This window comes from Myotis lucifugus, unplaced genomic scaffold, assembly GCF_000147115.1.
Source record: "Myotis lucifugus unplaced genomic scaffold, Myoluc2.0 scaffold_2, whole genome shotgun sequence".
Taxonomy (NCBI): domain Eukaryota; kingdom Metazoa; phylum Chordata; class Mammalia; order Chiroptera; family Vespertilionidae; genus Myotis; species Myotis lucifugus.
In genome coordinates this window covers 28,031,027-28,050,421 of record NW_005871050.1, presented here as the reverse complement: position 1 = coordinate 28,050,421, position 19,395 = coordinate 28,031,027, and the positions used below count along the sequence as shown (strand labels likewise).

The 19,395-nt window shown below is 40.3% G+C and overlaps 1 protein-coding gene across 5 annotated transcripts in view; it reads left to right on the top strand.

Annotated features, from left to right (window-relative positions):
- The window catches only part of MID2 (midline 2), a 109,827-nt gene that overhangs the window by 28,403 nt on the left and 62,029 nt on the right, over nucleotides 1-19,395 (top strand). For 4 of the 5 annotated variants that reach the window (XM_006082257.3, XM_023758745.1, XM_006082256.3 and 1 more), the window contains exon 3: nucleotides 1,956-2,051. The exons of the other annotated variant lie outside the window; for it this stretch is intronic. In XM_006082257.3, coding sequence (XP_006082319.1) covers nucleotides 1,956-2,051 — 96 coding nt within the window. The remainder of the gene's footprint in view (nucleotides 1-1,955; nucleotides 2,052-19,395) is intronic. 5 annotated transcript variants of the gene reach the window in all.

The window sequence follows — 19,395 nt, the reverse complement described above, 5'->3', positions numbered from 1 at the left end:
AAATCTCTGAACTGTTGTTTCTTTTTTTCCTCTGACATCTACTTAGCTTAAAGATCATGCCCAAATCAATGATTGTGGCCCTTCTTTTTTCCTTCTTCCCTCTCTGCCATTGCTAAGGAGAAGGCCACAGTTGAAATGGTCATGGAGTTAAAGAAGACCAGGGGAGACACTGTGCCCAAACCACAAAAATGGAATAAATTGTGAAAAATCACTTCCATTGGAACAAAGCCAAAGAAACCAAGAGAGATCTGGCAAAAAGGGAAGCAAAAATTAAGATGGTTTTCATAATCCAGTTTGAGAACAAGCAAAATCAAACTGCCTATCCTAGAAATACACATATTCAGAGGAACACATCTTTTAGAATAGATTCATTGGACAGTGCCAAGGTTACTAAGCAGCAGCAGCTTTTTAGTAGCAAGGGGCCAAGTACATGAGTCCTCTCCCCCTTCCCCATTTCTCCTACTGAAAACATGAACTTTGAACAACTACAAACTATAAAAACTGTAGAGACAGCAATGAAGCAACATGGCCAAGGGAAAAAATGATAATAGTTTAAGGTTCAGGAAGTTGGGGTATTACATTGGAACAGACTTTGTGAGGGCGTTGGAATGGTGAGTCAGAGAGGAGTGGATATTAGGGCAGGTCCTGGGGTAAAGCAGCCACCAGAGCTGAAGACGGGAATGGGAAGGAATAAAAAGTTCATTATCAATCTAGAGTAAATAAAATTTTATTTTCTTACATAAGGAATGGGAGAAAGTAGCTTGCTCAACTGAAAATATGCTAAGAGTTCTGAGTACTTTTGAACTATGTTATATTAAACGGATTTGCAAAGTGCTTCTAATGTATACCTTAAAAGTATCTATATAGTAGTAAGCAGTAATAAACAATGGATGTCCTATCTTGATACAGTCAGGCTTTGCTTTTTGAAGTCTGGCATCTCTATGGGCTCTTCCTTAGTGCCAAAGAAGTGAAACTGAGATATGATGCTAGATTTTGAGGAATCCCACACTTAAAATACCGTATTTTTTTTCTGAAGGGATCTACTGATAAATATAAAATGTTATCAACAACAACAAAAACACACAAAAATCATGGGATTCTGGAGCAAAGCCATGACTGAATGCTAGAGACCTGAGTTACAGCCCTAGCTTTGCCATATACTAATTATATGACTGTGCAAAATACTTTACCCCACTCTGAAGCTCAGTTTTCTCATCTGTAAAATGTTGACATCTCCTACTTCATGGGTTGTTATGATCATTCAATGATATATATGAAAATGTCTAGCATAGTGTCTGGCAAGTAGTAATCATTCAATAAATTATAGTTTTCTTAGTCTACTCATCTGTAAAAGAGATAATAATACATGTTCTCCCTATATTACAGGTATACTATGAGGGTAAAATGAAATATTGACTATGAAATACTTTAAAAAGTTAAAAATATTACAGAAAACATAAAGCTGTTTTAATGTCATTAAAGCCTTATATCCACAAAGTCATGAATGTCAGCTTTTCCCCAACAATGATAGTGGATCAAATTATAGTATTATTAAGTGCTTAGAAGAGTGCTTAACCCATAGCAAGTGCTCATTGAATCTTTGAAATAGTGTATTTGCCGCCTAGCTGGTGCGGCTCAGTGATTGAGCGTTGGCCCATGCACCAAGAGGTTGCAGGTTCCATTCCTGGTCAGGGCACATGCCTGGGGTTGCGGCCCCAATCCCTGGTGGGAGGCGTTCAGGAGACAACTGATTAATGATGTTTCTCTCTATCTCCCTCTCCCACCCTTCTCTCTCTCTAAAATCAATAAAAACATTTTTTTTAAAAAGGGAATATTGTATTTGCTGACTGACTGACTGATCTCCATATGGTATTAGTTCTCAAGCTCATTGAATGTTTGTTCTTTTTTCCCCCCTCTTACCCTTTTCCCTCTTGCTTCACACTCTGCGATGATAGCAAACTCTAGAGATGAACCTCACCAACCTGGTTAAGCGTAACAGCGAACTAGAAAATCAAATGGCCAAGCTAATACAGATCTGCCAGCAGGTTGAGGTACGTAACAGAAATATTTGTGATTTCTTCAGAGGACCTGTATTGATTCTTTTCTTTTTTTGGGGGGGGGCTTGAATTATTCATTTGTTTGTTTGTTTGCTTATTTATTTATTGGCTTAAACCCTTCACCTTTTTCACCCAGCCTCACAACCTCCCTCCCCTGTGACAGCTGTCAGTCTGTTCCCTGTACCTATGAGTCTGTTTCTATATTGTTTGTTAGTTTATTTTGTTCATTAGATTCTACATAAAAGTATACATCATATGGTATTTGTCTTTCTCTGACTGGCTTATTTTACTTAGCATAATACTCTCCAGGTCCATCCATGTTGTTGCAAAAGGTAAGATTTCCTTTTTTATGGCTGAATAGTATTCCATTGTGTAAATGTACCACAGCTTTTTAATCCACTCATCTACTGATGGCACTTGGGCTGCTTTCAAATCTTAGCTATTGTAAATAACACTGCAGTGAACATAGGACTGCACATATTCTTTTGGATTAGTGTTTTGGGTTTCTTTGGATATATTTCCAGAAGTGGAATTCCTGGGGGCTTGAGTTTTGTCAGACTGCAGATCAGCCATTTGGACTGAAGGACTGACTGGCAGTTCTAGGAAGTCTCATTTCTTTAGGATGCTTGTGTTCTCAGAAAAGTGGCAGATAACTATTGTTAAAAAATATAGGTATGAAGTGGTGATGAGTTGTGGAGACAACAATCCAAGGGACAGTCCCTTCTCCTTTCCAAACAGGCAATATGAAAATCCAACATGAAGTGTGTTTCTTCCTTCATCAAACTAGACATTATAGTTCCTTGAAGAGATTGCTGTGGTGCCATGGGGAAGTTGGGAGTCTGGGTCATCAGAGTAGGGTGAGGCTCATTCAGTGCCATATTGTTTTCATAATATTATCAGGACTGCTACTCTTCCTAGCCTCTTCTCCCTTTGTCCCCATGCTCCTTACCTGGTCCACACTCACCACTTTTCCACTTATTCTTGTCATCAACAAATGATATCTATGTTAAAGTTGTCTGTGAGTTTTAAAGTGTTAAATAAGTATAAGGTTTTTGGAAATGGTTACCTACATGAAATCTCAGAGCACAGCTTATGAGAGGAGTCAACCTCTTCTTAAGTGGATGCAATAAAAGAAAGATGTTAGCCCTGACCAGTTTGGCTCAGTGGATAGAGCATCGGGCTATGGACTGAAAAGTCCCGGGTTCAATTCTGGTCGAGGTCATGTACCTTGTTTGTAGGCTCGATCCCCAGTAGGGAGCATGCAGGAGGCAGCTGATTGATGTTTCTAACTCTATATCCCTCTCCCTTCCTCTCTGTAAAAAGTCAATAAAATACGTTTTAAAAAAAGAAAGATGTTATTTCTCTCTCTCAAGAATGTGAAACTTTAGCTGTAGCACTTGGTTTTCTTTTTTTTAATTTCTTATTTTCCCTTTTTATTACTCTTGCATGTTTTTTTAAATTTTGTTTTCTGTAGCTTTTGTTAAAGAGGCAATAGAAGTGCTTAAAGTGTAAACAGTGGGTAAAATATTATAGGACTCCTCATGGGCAGTGATTGGATAAAAATGTTTCTAATTCTATGTACAACCTGATAGTCTAGTTCTAATCTTAACTGTATGACAAATAAATGTAATGGTTCAAGTTTATTTTACTTTCAACAATATAATAATTTTACTATGATCTCATATCTTAAACCCACCTAGCCATTCCTATTTAAGAGAAGGTAGAGAATTTTGTAAGGAAAATGATCTTCTTTGATGAGTAACCACTCATGATTTTTTGGATTTCTTAAAATATTGGGTTTCTTTTTTTAAACTTTTTTATTGAATTTATTGAGGTGACGTTGTTAATTAAATGTCATAGGTTTCAGGTATACAATTCTATAAAACATCATCTGTATATTGTGTTGTGTGTTCACCACCCAAAGCCAAGTCTTTATCCATCATTTATCTCATCTATACCCTCTTCTACCTGCTCCCATCCCTCTTTCCTTCTGGTAATCACCATACTGCTGTCTGTATCTATGAGATTTTTTTATGTTATTTTGTTTTTGCTTAATCCCTTTACATTTTTCACCAAGCTCCACAACCCCACTCTCCTCTGACAGCTGTCAGTCTGTTCTCTATGAGTCTGTATCTATTTTTTGTTTTAGTTTATTTTGTTCATTACATTCTACATATGAGTGAAATCATATGGTATTTGTCTTTCTCTGACTCGCTTATTTCACTTAGCATAATGCTTTCCAGGTCTAGCCATGCTTTTGCAAAAGGTAATATTTCCTTTTTTCTTATGGCCAAGTAGTATTCCATTGCATAAATGTACCGCTGCTTTTTTTATTCACTCATCTAATGATGGGCATTTGGGCTGCTCCCAAATCTTGGCAATTGTAAATAATGCTGCATTGAACATAGAACTGCATTTGTTCTTTCAAATTAGTGTTTCAGGTTTCTTCAGATATATTACCAGAAGTGTAATCGCTGGATTTTAAGGCAGTTCTATTTTTAATTTTTTGAGGTAATTCCATACTGCCTTCCACAGTAGCTGCACCAATCTTCATTCCTATCAACAGTACCTGAGGGCTCCCTTTTCTTCATATCCTTGCCAACATTTGTTGTTTGTTGATTTATTGATGGCAGCCATTCTGGCAGGTGTGAGGTGATATCTCTGATGATTAATGACGTTGAGCATCTTTTAATATGATATTGGCCATCTGTATGTCCTCTTTGAAGAAGTGTCTATTCAGGTCCTTTGCCTATTTTTAATTAGATTGTGTTTTTTGTGGGGTTTTTTTGGTGTTGAGTTTTATAACTTCTTTATAACTTTCGGATGTATGGGTGAATAAGTTCTTGCATTCAGTGGGTTGACTTTTCATTTTGTGAATGGTTTCATGTGCTGTGCAAAAACTATTTAGTTTGATGTAGTCCCATATGTTTATTTTTTTCTTTCGGTTCTTTTGCCTGAGGCAATATATCAGAAAAATCTTACTACAAGAAATGTACGAGATTTTACTGTCTGTTTTCTCCTAGTATTTTTATGGTTTCAAGTCTAACATTTAAGCCTTTAATTTTCTTTCTTTTTAAAGTCTTTATCTGCTTTTGGAATTAGGATAATGCTGGCCATATAAAATGAGCTTGGGATTCTTTCCTCCTCTGGAACTTTTTGGAATAGTGTGAGATGGATACGTGTTAGTTCTTTGAATATTTGGAAAAATTCACCTGTTAATCCATCTTGTCTAGGACTTTTCTTTGTTGGGAGATTTTTAGTTATTGCTTCAACTTCACTAGTTGTAATCTGTTCAGATTCTCTGATTCTTCCTGATTAAGTTGTGGAAGATTGTATGTTTCTAGAATTTATCCATTCTGTCCAGATTGTTCAGTTTGTTGGCACATAATTGTTCATAATATATTCTTATAATTCTTTGTATTTCTGTGGTGTTAATTGTTATTTCTCCTCTTTCAGTTCTGATTTTATTTATTTGGGTCTTCTTCTTTTTTCTTGATGAGTCTGAATAAGGGTTTGCCAATCTTGTTTATCTTTCCAAAGAACCAGCCAGCTCTTTGTTTCAAGGATCTTTTGTATTGCTTTTTTACACTGCATATCATTTATTTCTACTCTGCTCTTTATTATTTTCTTCTTCCTACTCTCTTTGGGCTTTGTTTTTGTTCTTTTTCCAGTTCCTTCAAGTGTAAAGGTAGATTGTTTATTTGAGATTTTTCTTGTTTCTTGAGGTAGGCCTGTAATACTATGAATTTCCCTCATAGGACTGCTTTCACTTTGTCCCATAGGTTTTGAGTTGTGTTCTCATTTTAATTTGTTTCAAGGTATGTTTTTATTTATTTCTTGATCTCATTTTTATCCCATTCATTGTTTAGTAACATGTTATTTAGCCTTTATATGTGTGTGTGCTTTTTCAGTGTTTTTCTTGTGATTGATTTATAGTTTCATACCATTAAGGTCGGAGAAGATACTTGATATGATTTCAATCTTCTTAAATTTATTGAGATTTGTTTGTGTCTGAACATGTGGTCTATCCTAGAAAATGTTGCATGTGCACTTGAAAAGAATGTATATTCTGCTGCTTTAAGGTGAAATGCTCTGAAGCTATCAATTAAATCCATCTAATTTAGTGTGTCATTTATGCATACTATTCCCTTTTTGATGTTCTGTCTTGAAAATCTATCCATTGATGTTAATTGGGTGTTAAAGTCCCCTACTATGACTGCATTACTGTCAATCTCTCCCTTTATGTTCATCAACATTTTTAGGTGCTCGCATATTGGGTTCATATATGTTTACAAGGGTTATATCCTCTTTTTGGGTTGCTCCCTTCCTCAAAAATGTAGTGTCTTTTTTTGTCTCTTACTATAGCCTTTGTTTTAAAGTCTATTTTTTCAAATATAAGTATTGTTACTCCAGCTTTTTTCTCCTTTCCATTTGTATAAAGTGTCTTTTTCCATACACCTACTTTTAGTCTGTGTGTATCTTTCATTCTGAAATAGGTCTCTTGTATACAGCATATATATGGGTCTTGTTTTCTTATCCATTCATCTACCCTATGTCTTTTAATTGGATCATTTAAGCCATTTACATTTAAAGTGATTATTGATAGGTTCATAATTATTGCCATTTTATTCTTTTAACTATGTCCTTGTATTCCTCCTCCTCCTCCTCCTCCTCCTTCTTCTTCTTCAATAAGGCCCTTTAACATTTCTTGTAATTCTGGTTTTGTGGTATCAAGCTCATTTAACTTTGTCTTGTTGAAGAAGCTCTTTATTTCTCTCTTAATTTTATATGATAGCCTTACTGGGTAAAGTAGTCTTGGTTGTAGGTCCTTGTTTTTATCACTTTGAATATTTCATGCCAATTCCTTCAGGTCTGAAATGTTTCTGTTGAAAAATTCATTGACAGTCTTTTTTTTTTTTTCTTTTTTTTATATATTTTTTATTGATTGTTTACAGAGAGGAAGGGAGAGAGATAGAGGGTTAGAAACATCGATGAGAGAGAGACATCGATCAGCTGCCTCCTGCACATCTCCTACTGGGGATGTGCCCGCAACCCAGGTACATGCCCTTGACCGGAATCGAACCTGGGACCCTCCAGTCCGCAGGCCGACGCTCTATCCACTGAGCCAAACCGGTTTTGGCTCATTGACAGTCTTATGGGAACTCCCTTATAGGTAACTATCTTTTTGTTTCTGCTTTTAAGATTCTCTCTTTGTCCTAACCTTTGCCATTTTAATTATGATATGTCTTGGTATGTGGCTTTTTGTGTTCATCTTGTTTGGGACCTATGTGCTTCCTGGACTTGTGTGTTATTTTCCTTCACTAAGTTAGGGAAGTTTTGATCATTATTTCTTCAACTAGGCTCTTGATCCCTTTGTCTCTTCTTTTTCTGGTATTCCTATGATACAGATGTTGTTACACTTCATGGTGTCCCAAATGTTCCTTAAGCTATCCTCATTTTAAAAATTATTTTTCTTTTTGCTTCTTTGATTGGGTGTGTGTTTTTTTTCTAACTTGTCTTCCAAATCAATGATTCAATTATCTGCTTCCTCCAACCTAGTGTTTATTCCTACCAGTGTATTCTTCATTTCTGACTGTTCCTTTGTTATGGTTTCCCTGTCCTTTTTCATCTTCTTGAGCATCTCTTATAAATTGCTTGCCTCCATTTCATTTAACACTTTTTTGGGGAGATGTCTCTGTTTTTTTCATTTGGAGCATGTTTCCCTAATAGGCTGCCTCTTTGTGTTTGTTTCTATGTATTAGATGGATCTGCTATGTCTTGGTAGGGTGGTCTTACATAAAGTATGTATCCTGTAGAGTCTAGTAGTACAATCTCCTTGATCACCTGATCTGGGTACTTCAGGAACGTCTCTTGTGTGTGTTATGTGGGCCCTCCTGTTATAATTGAGTCTTGATTGCTATTGGCCTGTTTGTGTGTGGGATTGACTGTGAGGCTCAATGTCAATCACAGCATGTGAGCTACTGTGCAGGTGCTGACCACACGAAGCAGAGCTTGTCTCAGCAGGGTCTTGCACCTGCCATGATATCTCTTTGAATATGCATACTACTTGTGAAGCTTATTGGATCCTGCTCAGGGATTTTTTGAAGTTGGCTATTGGGTGTGTTGGTTCTGGTGCTCTTGGTAGGGACTCTGGTGCAGGCCAATGACAGAAGCTGTCTATGACTGGCCCTGGACTACCTGTTTGGAACTATAAGCGATTCACAGTTTGAGGTTGCCTCTGCTGGACTTGGGTGTACCAAAGCTGCGCACCAAGGCCAGCTTTCATCAGCAACAGGCCTGGGGGCAGGTCAGCAAAAGTTTGAAGGCATTCTGAAATCCACCTCCACCTGTCTCCACCTGCCTGCTCCCTGTTAGACTCAGTCACTGAAAGAGCCTTTGGCATTACTCAAATTTCTTGAGGTAGTTTCTCAGTGAGTCACCAGGTAGGAGCGAGTGGTATTTACCAGATTGATACAGGTTCAAGCTCGTTGTTAGTGCTGGGTATTAGGCCACTCAGCATATGTCCCTGTTTATATCAAATCTAGCTACCTCCCACTGTGTGCTCACACATCTTTGTGTTGGGGTGGGGTCTCAGGGAGTCATCAGGGTGAGGCCTCCAGGGTTTATCAGACCCTAACAGACCTAGATCTGGCAGGTGAAGGGAGGGCTCTGTACTGGTCAGGCATGTGAGGGAAAAATAGCTGCTGCCCTAGAGCCACACAACTCAGTCTGTCCTTGATTCTGCTGGGAGGAGCCCAAGCTCAGCAGGGTGGGGCCTCCAGGAGTAGGGAGGATGGGGTTAGTGGATGGCCAGTGAGTGGAAAGTGCTAGTCAGGTTTCAGGGAAGGTGCAGGATGTGGCCCTGCTCCAGAGCCCCACAACTTAGCCTATTCTGAATTTTGCCTAGTCCTCCACAGGATGGAGCTATCAGGAGTTGGGCAGGTGGGGCTGCTGGGAGCATGGAGGGTGGGACTAGCACTCTCTTGGGGGGGAGTGTCATTCAGGTTCACAGGGGGGTGAGGTACTCGACCCCACCCCAAAGCCACACAACTCTGTCACTGACACCCCCTGCGTCTGCCCAAACCTCTATATCCCAGCCTAGGCAGCTGACTCCTCAGCAGGGTATAAACTCTGCAGGGTGGGGCAAGAGGAAGTCCAAAGGGTGGGGCTATTGCTTTCCCTCAGGCAGATGCCACATAAAGGGCTGTGCTCCATCCAAGAAAAATGGCTTCTCTGGTATGGGAGAGGGACTCAGCACAGGGATCCTGGCAGCTGTCTCTTCAGCTCTCTCCTCAGAGTCATAAACGCCAGACTCCCCATTCTACACTAGTCTGTTACCCTCTCCCTCGGCCAGAGCAGAGAGTGAGTGACTGTGAGTGAAATATTGTGTATTGGCCCTTTAAGACGACTGTTTCTCTGGCAGACTACTGTCGGACAGAATCTGTGCTTATTTCACAGGCAGATATTATCTGGGTGCCTCTTCTCAGCTCTGGTGCTCTGGGCTGGGGTGCCTCCCTTGGGGTTTAGACTCCATGCTTCTCAGGGGGAACACCCCCCCCCCCACATACACACACAGCTGAGATATCCCTGTGGAAGCCCTTTTTTGCATCTCTGCCCTTCCTGTCAGTCTTGATATGGCCTCTTCTGTAAATCCTTGGTTATAGGAGTTCTCTTCAGTTGTTTTCAGTTGGTTATTCAGGATGATGGTTTTATAATTTAGTTGTCATTCTAGTTTGGTTCTTAGAGGAGATGAGTGTTGCTTCCACCTACACTTGCCATTTTGGATCCCAGCAATCAGTCAAGTATTGGGTTTCTTAAACTAGGATATACTTGTATGCTGTACTTGTATTATAGCAATTTAATCATTGTTGCACACTCCATTTGTGGAAGAGAGTGGTGCTAAATGTACGGTATATACGATACCAGTTAAACCTTGTTACGAGATTGTGCAATGGGGTCTGGAATTTAGGAAGAAGCATAAGGATTGGAAAGAAAGAATACTGGAATGTAAGTTGGAAAACTGGACTCTAGACTAAAGTTTGCCATTAACTGGTAATATAAACTTTAATAAGTCATTTAGCCTCTCAGCTTGTGTCCTTACCTATAAAATGAGCAGTTGAACTGACTACATGACCTTTGATGTCTCTCCCAGATTTCACAGGTGAATAGTTACTTTCTTTATTCTCTCCTTTTTCTTTTCAGTCTCATCCTTTCCCAGGGGGGGTGGAAATAAAACAGAGGCATTTTAGAGTGGTTTTCAGATCATCAGAGTCACTCTATGTTCCACTATATCAAAGCTTCTGATTATGCTGTTAGATTACAGTATAATAATCCCACACTGGTGAAAAGACAAGGAAGTATTGTAAGTAGGAGACAAGATAAGGAATCCCTTGGTTTAGAATTTGCATGATTGAGGGTGGGGTAACAGCTAATAGTAGATAAATTCTGGTTAGAAATTAGAATAATCACATTCCTCATTCTCATCAAAAAGACTATTAAATATAGAGCAATTTGTAGTCAAATTAGAAAAGTAAGCAATTTATTTTCATTATTTGTTCACTTCAGGAACTCTATGACATCTTATCCTACACCTGGGAATCTTGTCTCTCTATCCAGCCTCACCCAAATGCCCTGTTCCAACATTTCCCAGCCCATTGTGCCAATCATACCTTTAAATTCAGAACCCTTCTCTTTTCAAGTGGCAAGGAGCTAGTCTCATAAAACAATGCATCATTGTGTTAATAGAGGAGGACTCATTCTTGCTCTTTAGGTAAAAGGTGATATTTTAACAGCACCTTTCTGAAGTTAGTATTCCTGCTTAGTCTTCAAGGGCTGACATTAGTGCTTATAAATGTAAGCAAAGTAGGAAGGAAGAGCAGCCCAACCATGAACCAGCAAGGGAGTGTTTAAGAGGCTCCCTTAGGGATGCTTATTAAATCCATCCTGTAGGCCATTGTCTGTTCTGGCACACAGAAGTTCACCTTTTAATAATAGCTGTCCATTACATTGTACCAGGTACAAAGAAAAATGGCATGGACATAGTATTTACCTTGGAGGGCTTACACAGTACCCACATCTACCCTGATGTGGATACACATGTGTAGGAAATATAGACAATGGAATAAAAATGTTAACAGTTGGGAAAGATTCCTGAGATGCTGCATTACATGTCAAGGGTGAGAGTATATTTTGGGAGTTAACTTCATGGTCTATTCAGTTTAAAATGCTATTTTAACAATGGCTCTACAGGATAGCTTATGGAAGACCATGGCTGTCCCCTATGACATCACCCATTCTGAAAGGTTAGGGATGTGCTCTAAACTTCCCCATAATAATAGGGTGAATCCAGGGTACTTATTATACTCATTCAACACAGAGCCTATGTCCAGAAGGCTTCAGGACAAACATGCACATTAGAAATGCAATTAAAGAAAGAACTTGAGACTTCATAAGTGCTTATAAATACTTTATAAATGAAATAAATAATAGCATACTGTCCATCATGAGAGCCAGACAGTGAAGGGTGATATGACAGTTTTTCAGTTTATCTAATCCAGATTTGTCTATAGAAAATTATTATATTCATAGTGTAAACTAGGCATTTCACATTAGGTGGGGGTGGAGGATACAAGCTAAGGCACTTCTGAGAAAACTATTTTCCTGCCAAACCTGTTCCCCTTCCTTATTGTCTGCAAATGTTTTTGTCACAGATTGACTTTTCATAAAGGGGCCATAAATACTGCCTCCCTCTCCTGGTTCTTTTTCCCTGTTCTCTATTCTCCTCAGAAAGTAAACAAAGCTGCAGTCTTCCTATTATTACAGAAACAGAGATTAGGATCACCAGAGATTTGTTAGCTGAATTCTTTGGTAATGCAGCCTATTGTAGATGCTGCCCAGCTTTCAGAATTTAGTGGAAAGGCAGTTAGAAATTTTTCTATCCCAAGACTCCATTAATCTAGTTAAGGAAGGACATGCTTTGACCTTGCTACTCTGGCCACTTGATCTCTATATATAGTTCTTTGTCCTGTCTCATCAGGCATCCTTTGTTTACATTTCCAAAGGAAATCTCTGTTTAATGCATAGCCAAAGCAAAATATATACTAACAGATGACGCTTTCCTTTTGGCTTCCAAGACTATAGTTTTATGAGTAATTAGCATTCCAGAAAATACTGAGGGAAAGAAAAATTGTTAAATACTTCGTAATCCGTCAGTCAACGTTTCTTGAGCAAGAACTATGTACTCACTGTGGTGAGCAATTTGACAACTACAAAAGAAACATTTCTGATGGCCTCCAGGAACTTTTACTCTAGCTAGGGAAAACACAGTGTCTAGTGAGAAAGAGGAGTATTTATAAAGCAGCATGCAGTACAGTATAGGGTACAAGTGAATGTAGTGTAGCTCTTCCAATTTTACTGTTTTAGTCTTACTGTTAATTTTTAGGGCACTGAGCATATTAAAGCACTTCCTTGGATATTTTGTGTGTCATCTGTTTTCCTCCCCATCAGAACTGCTATAGTACCATGGGTTAGTCCATCCCAGAAGCTCCGTGGGCAGATCAATTTCTTTCTGGCTCTTCTCAAGCCTTTTAAGGAGCTAGGTGGCACTGATATTTAGCATTAAGATAAAGAAGAAACAAAGGAGATGAGTTGGAAGAGAGGGAGAGGCTTTCAGTAGTTCGGGATATTTCAGCTTTTGGTCTTGCCACCAGGTTTTAGCTTCAGTAGCTTTCAGAAGTTATTCTGTTAAGAGTTCAAACTGTAGGTGGCTTGGTGGTCTCCCTTTCTGCTCCTATTGCTCACTGAAAGGGGATTTGGTTTGGGAAAAGCAAGAGTCAAGCCTGACTGCTTCACCAAGCATAAAAATAGGTGTTTTAATAGAAATTATTTTTTTAAAATCTGCTAATGGATGATTTCAGCAGATGATCCTTAAATATTTTAGAGTGCTCCAGATAAAGGAAAGAATAGAATCTAAGTCATTAAAGCTCACAAATATGTTTACTGGAGGAGTCTTTTCCAAGCACAGAGGACATGATACAATGAAGAAGTGATTAGAGGGAAGTAATTATAACCAGGTAAAATTTGATAAAGATAATTCATTGTAGCCAAATTTTTAAGGAGGAAAAATAAATTACTCTCTCTGCTGAGACAGAGAGCAGAGGTATTAGTAGAGGTAGAAATGAACAAATTGTATGGGCAAAATGGTACTCGAAACCCTGGGCATACACTGTGTATATAGAGATAAATAGGAATGGTTCCTGCCCCCAAGGAACTTACCTGACAGATAAAATGTCAAAAAAAATTGTGAAGTGATAATTATTGTAATGAAGGTAAGTGCAAAAGGACAAGCTAGCACAGAGACAGAAACACCTCAGTCTGCTTGAAGGAGTTAGGAAAGACTCCAGAATGGATATGAGAATTGAGTTATTTTGAAATAAAAGAATTTTGCCAACAAAAATGAGATAAGAGAATAAAGGGACAACATGCAAGAACACAGAAGGGTAAACAGCATATAGGTGTTCAGGGAACTACCAGAAGTTTAGTTTAGCCACACAGAATGTGAAATGTGGAAATCTTTACATGAGGCAAGTGTAGAGAAGTAGTTAGAGCCTAGATAATAAAGGGCCTTGTGTGCCATATGTAGGTGTTTAGACTTGATCCTGAAGATTTCGGGAAGCCATGGAAGGATTTAAAGCAGGCGAATAACTGGATAAGATCTGCATTTCAGGATTGTTCTGGCAATCCTGAATGGAGACATATGGAACAAGGCTCAAGGCTCAAATAGGCCTACCCAATGGACACGGACAACAGGGGGGTGAGGGCATGAGTGGGGGGTTAGGGGGTAACGTGGGGATAAGGACACATATGTAATAACTTAATCAATAAAAAAAATATTTAAAAAATGAAGGGAAAGAGACCATTCAGGTGAGAGAGACCAAGGCCCAGTCTAAGTGGCAGTAGGGTTAGGGAGGAGGGTATACATTCAAAACACTTCTAGAATGTAGAATCAGTACTACCTGGTGATCAGTTAGATGCAGTGGATGAAGGGGTGAGAAAATAGTAAGACATCCCTGCCGACTAAGCCAATGCGATAACGCGATGCCAGCATGATCTTCTCCCAAATACTATTGGTGTGAATTATCCTAACCCCCTCAAGGCTAAGAAGACACGGATAGTCACACACCAGCTGTCATTATTTTCTACCACAGCCTTACAGGCCACTGGGTTTGGTGGAACTCACATAGAAACAAAGACCTTCTAACTGTCTATTGTCAGCCAGGCTACTTGACAGCAAACTCCAACTCCAAACAGTCAGAAGTGATGTTTCCACTGCCCCCTGGCCGCCCTGGAGATTGACCCTCCATTTTTGTACAATGTACTCTATCATGAATGTAAAATAAAAGTTGGTTTTGAACATTTTCATACCCCCCCAAAAAAAGAAGAAATTAGTAAGATGATCCCCAGGTTTCTGGCTTGGGTGACTGAATGAATATGTTGCTTTTAACTAGGTTAGTAAATACAGAGTTCTTTTTAGACATGTGAGGTTTGTTGTGCTGTGGGTCAGAGTTAGGTAGGAAATGCCTAGTATGCAGCTGGCTGGCTAGACCTGGAGATCAGGAAAGAGGTCTGGGAAAGGAATGAAGACTTCGGAATCATCAGCATCCAAGTAGCACTTAGAGCCACTGAGAATGTGTAGAATGAAAAGAATGCCTAAAACAGATCAGCACAATTATTTGTCAAACTGACCTTCCAAAAATAAATGGGAAGACTGTGCAGCCTTCTATGAGATTACTAAGGGACAATATGTATTTAACAAATTGAATATCAGAAGTAAATTATTGATTTGTGAAAATAATCAACATTTTAGAATACCTTCATAGACTTAGAATAAGAATGTTTATTGAAGATTTCCTATATTTGAGGTAAATACATTATATGTTAACCCATTTAATCCTCACAACGACTCTATGAGGTAACTACTGTTTTATTCCTGCTTTATAGATAAAGATATTGAAGTGATTTGCCAAGGTCATGCCACTAGGTAACAGAGTGGGGATTTGAACCCAGGTACTTTAACTCCAGAGCCTGTACCCTTGACCACCCCATGGCATTTCCTTTTGTAAAGTTAAGGTACACATCACTTGGATGTCCCTTGTTCCTCATCAGTGGTTCCTGACCCATCCCATAAGGAGACTTGTAGTGAGTAAGGGATATGAAACAGGGATGTGAATTCTGGAGGAGAGCAAAAGAGAAACAGAAAGAGCAGAAGGGAGGAAGTAAACCAACAAAACAGAGGATTGAGATGGCAGAGGAAGAGAAGCCTTCAAGGTGTGGAAGGTTTGATGGAGTCCAGTAGGGCAGACACATTATACAGGAAGAGCTTTGAGGGAGGATGTTTGTGGAGAGGTGAGGATAGAAGATAGATTCAGAAAGATTAAGGAGAAAGTAAGTTGTAAGAAAATTCAGGCTTCAAGAAATTTGATCATGAAGGTGAAGAGAGGTAGAGTGGTAGTATCTTTTTGAAGTGCAGAAAAATCAGACTTACAAACACACATAGAATATTCCAGTTGTTTATTTTGTTACTGGGTAGCTAACAGCAGGAGTTACTAGATCCAGTGACTCAGGACACACATGTTTCATTTCTTTTATTTGGTTTCCAGCCATCTCTCCAGTCCAGGGTCCTCTTCCAAGTTCCAAAGCTTCAGTTTCTACAACTCTCTCCTCCTAGAAATATAGGTTCTGGAACACAATGTACTGTGGCAGCTTTGGAGTTGGGCAGACAGGAGTCATGCTAGCTGTGTAACCTTGGACACATAACTTCTCTGAGCCCCAGTTTCATCATCTATAAAACTTGGACTAATTATATACCTTGAAGGACAAGGTAGTACATGTTAAAGCACTGCTGCTGTGTCTGGCATATAGTTGAGGCTCAATAAATGCTGGTAGTAATTGTAGCAGCAGCAACAACAGTGTTAGTAGGAGTAGGAATAATAAGAACAGTTATTAGTAAGTAGTACTATAGTAATATTTCTGGACACCACACCTTTGTCAGAGATCCCTAGCCCTGACCTCGGGACTTCTAGGGGTATTTAGAGTTATTTCTGAGGGTGGGAAGGACAGTCATTCCCAAATGCTCACTGTCAATTTCAAATTTAACATACATGAACTAGAACTTTTCTTGGAAAGGGGGAGTGGTGATGAAATTGCAGCACTGAAAATGTTGGGAATCTTAGCCTTATGACCCTATTAAAAAATCTACCAATAACTCTGAAAAGGCGTTACAGTAAAGAGGATTATTATACTCAACTAGAGGCCCAGTGCACGAATTTGTGCATGGGTGGGCTCCTTAGGCCTGGCCAGCCATTGAGGCCTATCAAGGGGCCAGCTGGCTGGGGGGAGGGAGCCTGGTAGGTTGGCTGACTGGCCACCCCATCAGGGCCTGGTGGTAGGGACCATGGGAGGTTGGCTGGCCGGCCCCCCGATTGGGGCCAGTGGGGGGGCCAGTCGGCCAGGGGGAGGGGCTGCGGGAGGTTGGATGGCTGGTGGGGGAGGGGCTGCAGGAGGTTGGCTGTGGGAGTGCACTGACCACCAGGGGGCAGCTCCTGCATCTAATGTCTGCCCCCTGGTGGTCAGTGCTCATCATAGCAACTGGTCGACTGGTTGTTCTGGTCATTCCAGTCATTCGGTCATAATGGTCGCTTAGGCTTTTATATATATAAATAAGCTGCTAATTTCCAGTTATTAATTTAAACAAATTTTATTTAATAGAGAATGTTCACTGCCCTTCTGCAAGAATATCTTTAAGCTGATACTTAAGTAAATTTGCCTATTATCCTGCCCAAATCCTCTTGATTACTGCCACTAAACAAAGGCACACATTTTATGGAAGGACGCATGCATTCATCTCTAGTAGCTTTAAAAAGAGAGGGTTCTTTGGGATTTTTAAATGTTTACTAGCCAAAATGTTCTGTGAGTATGCCAAACAGAGTTTATTCTTGTACTATTTGTTAATTATTGTATTATTTTCCATATGAACAACTGTAAACCTACTTTGGCTCATGACTGTATAGGTGGTATTGAGAACTTAGAAATGGACGAGACCCGTCAGCCCCGCAGCCACCGCAGCCACCGTGCCAGGTCCCCACGCACCACCACAGCCCCTGCTCCAGGGCCACCCCTCCACCCCCACAAGCCTGCCGCCGTGAGTTCCAGGCTAGGTGAGGGATTCTGAACACACTTTGTTAGTACGAGAAATAAGCAATGTTTTGGAAATATGCATAGACGTTAAATAGATGGAAAAGCAGTATTTCAAGCAAAAAGAAGAGCCAGCACTGAAAGCTCATGGTGTGCACAATGTCACTCCTATCTTCACAACAAGAAAAAAAGCTGAAAAAACTAAAAATCAACAACTCTTCTTAGCCCCATCAGAGAATTGAGATCACAGGGCAAACCACTGCCCCAAAACCTGGAGACAGGCAGGTAAAGAGACACACAGCTCAGTGAGAGAAGCCCACTGCCAGGGCAAGTACCACTGGAAAACTTAAACTGTAATCAACGAATTTCTGGAGCTCGATTGGGGACTCAATCTTGGGGGACACTACTTTTGTGAGTTTTACCTCCAGAAGCCCACTAGGTTCTAAGGTGAAGATCAGAAAAATATCTCCTGTTGCTTCTGGCAGCCAATCAAGGATTCTCTCTCATCATTGATATTTCTATCTCTCTCTCCCTTCCTCTCTGAAATCAATAATTTTTTTTAAAAAGAGAGAGAGAGAGAAAGAAAATAATTTAAAAAGAATAGAATAGCCAAGAACCTTGGGACAATTACAAAAGATGTGGCAAACACATAATGGGAAAACCAGAAGGAGAAGAAAGGTAAAGAAGAAATATTTGAAAAAGTAATGACTGAAAATTTTCCAAAATTAATGACAGACACCAAACCACAGATTCAGGAGTCTCAGAGAACACCAAGCAAGATAAATGCTCCAAAATCTACATTTAGGCATATTATATTCAAGCTGCAGAAAATCAAGATAAAGAATATCAAGAAAGAAGCCAGAAAGAGGGGATAAAAAACCTTACTTAGAGCAAAGAATTACATCAGACATCTCTTTAGAAACCATGTAAGCAAGAGAAGAGTGAAATATTTACTAGTAAGTTTTGAAAGTACAAAACAACAACCCATGAACCTAGAATTCTACATCAAACAAAATGATCCTTTAAAAATAAAGGAGAGCTCTGACCGGTTTGGCTCAGTGGATGGAGCGTCGGCCTGCGATCTGAGGGGTCCCGGGTTCGATTCCGGTCAGGGGCATGTACCTTGGTTGCAGGCACATCCCCAGTGGGGGGTGTGCAGGAGGCAGCTGATCTATGTTTCTCTCTCATTGATGTTTCTAACTCTCTATCCCTCTCCCTTCCTCTCTGTAAAAAATCAATAAAATATATTTTAAAAAAAAAGAAATGGATGAGACCACCTAAGACAGAGTTCACATGATAGAATTCTTGGAATACTGATTATATATATATATATATATATATATATATATATATATATATATATATATATAATACTATAACTAAACTGGGTTTATTCCAGAAGTAAGAAATGATTTAACATTAGAAAATATATTAATATCCTATCTAATGATAGACAAAGATGGTAATTGACCATACCTTCGCTACGCCTCCCATTGGCTAATCAGCGCGATATGCAAATTAACCAGCAACAAAGATGGCAGCTAATGTGCATACTGCAGGCAGGGCAGGACAGTGCGAGTCGCCATCCAGGCCCTGTGTGTGGCCCTGGGCCGCCTAAGCCCTGCCCCCAGCCGGGACCCCCATGTGCCGCCTAAGCCCCGCTAAGCCCCGCCGCCAGCCGGGACCCTATGGTGATCTGAGAGCAGGAAAGTGCCGCCCGCAGGCAGCACCCAGCAGGGCCTGCCCCCAGGTCGCTGTGGCAATCCAGCGATCTGTGAGAGGGAAAGTGCGACCTGTAGGCAGCACCCAGGAGGGCCTGCTCCTGGGTTGCCATGGTGATCCCAGAGAAAGAAAGTGTGGCCTGCAGGCAGCACCCAGCAAGGCCTCCTCCTGGGTCGCCCTGGCGAGCCCAGAGGAGAAAAGTGCAATCCCCAGGTGGGCATGCTCCTGGGTCTCCATGGTGATCCCAGAGCAGGAAAGTGTGGCCAGCAGGCAGCCCCCAGGTGGGCATGCTCCTGGGTCGCCATGGCGATCCCATAGCAGGAAAGTGCATCCTGCAGGCAGCACCCAGGAGGGCCTGCCCCCGGGTCTCCGCAGCGATCCAGCAATCCGTGAGCAGGAAAGCACGGCCTGCAGGCAGCACCCC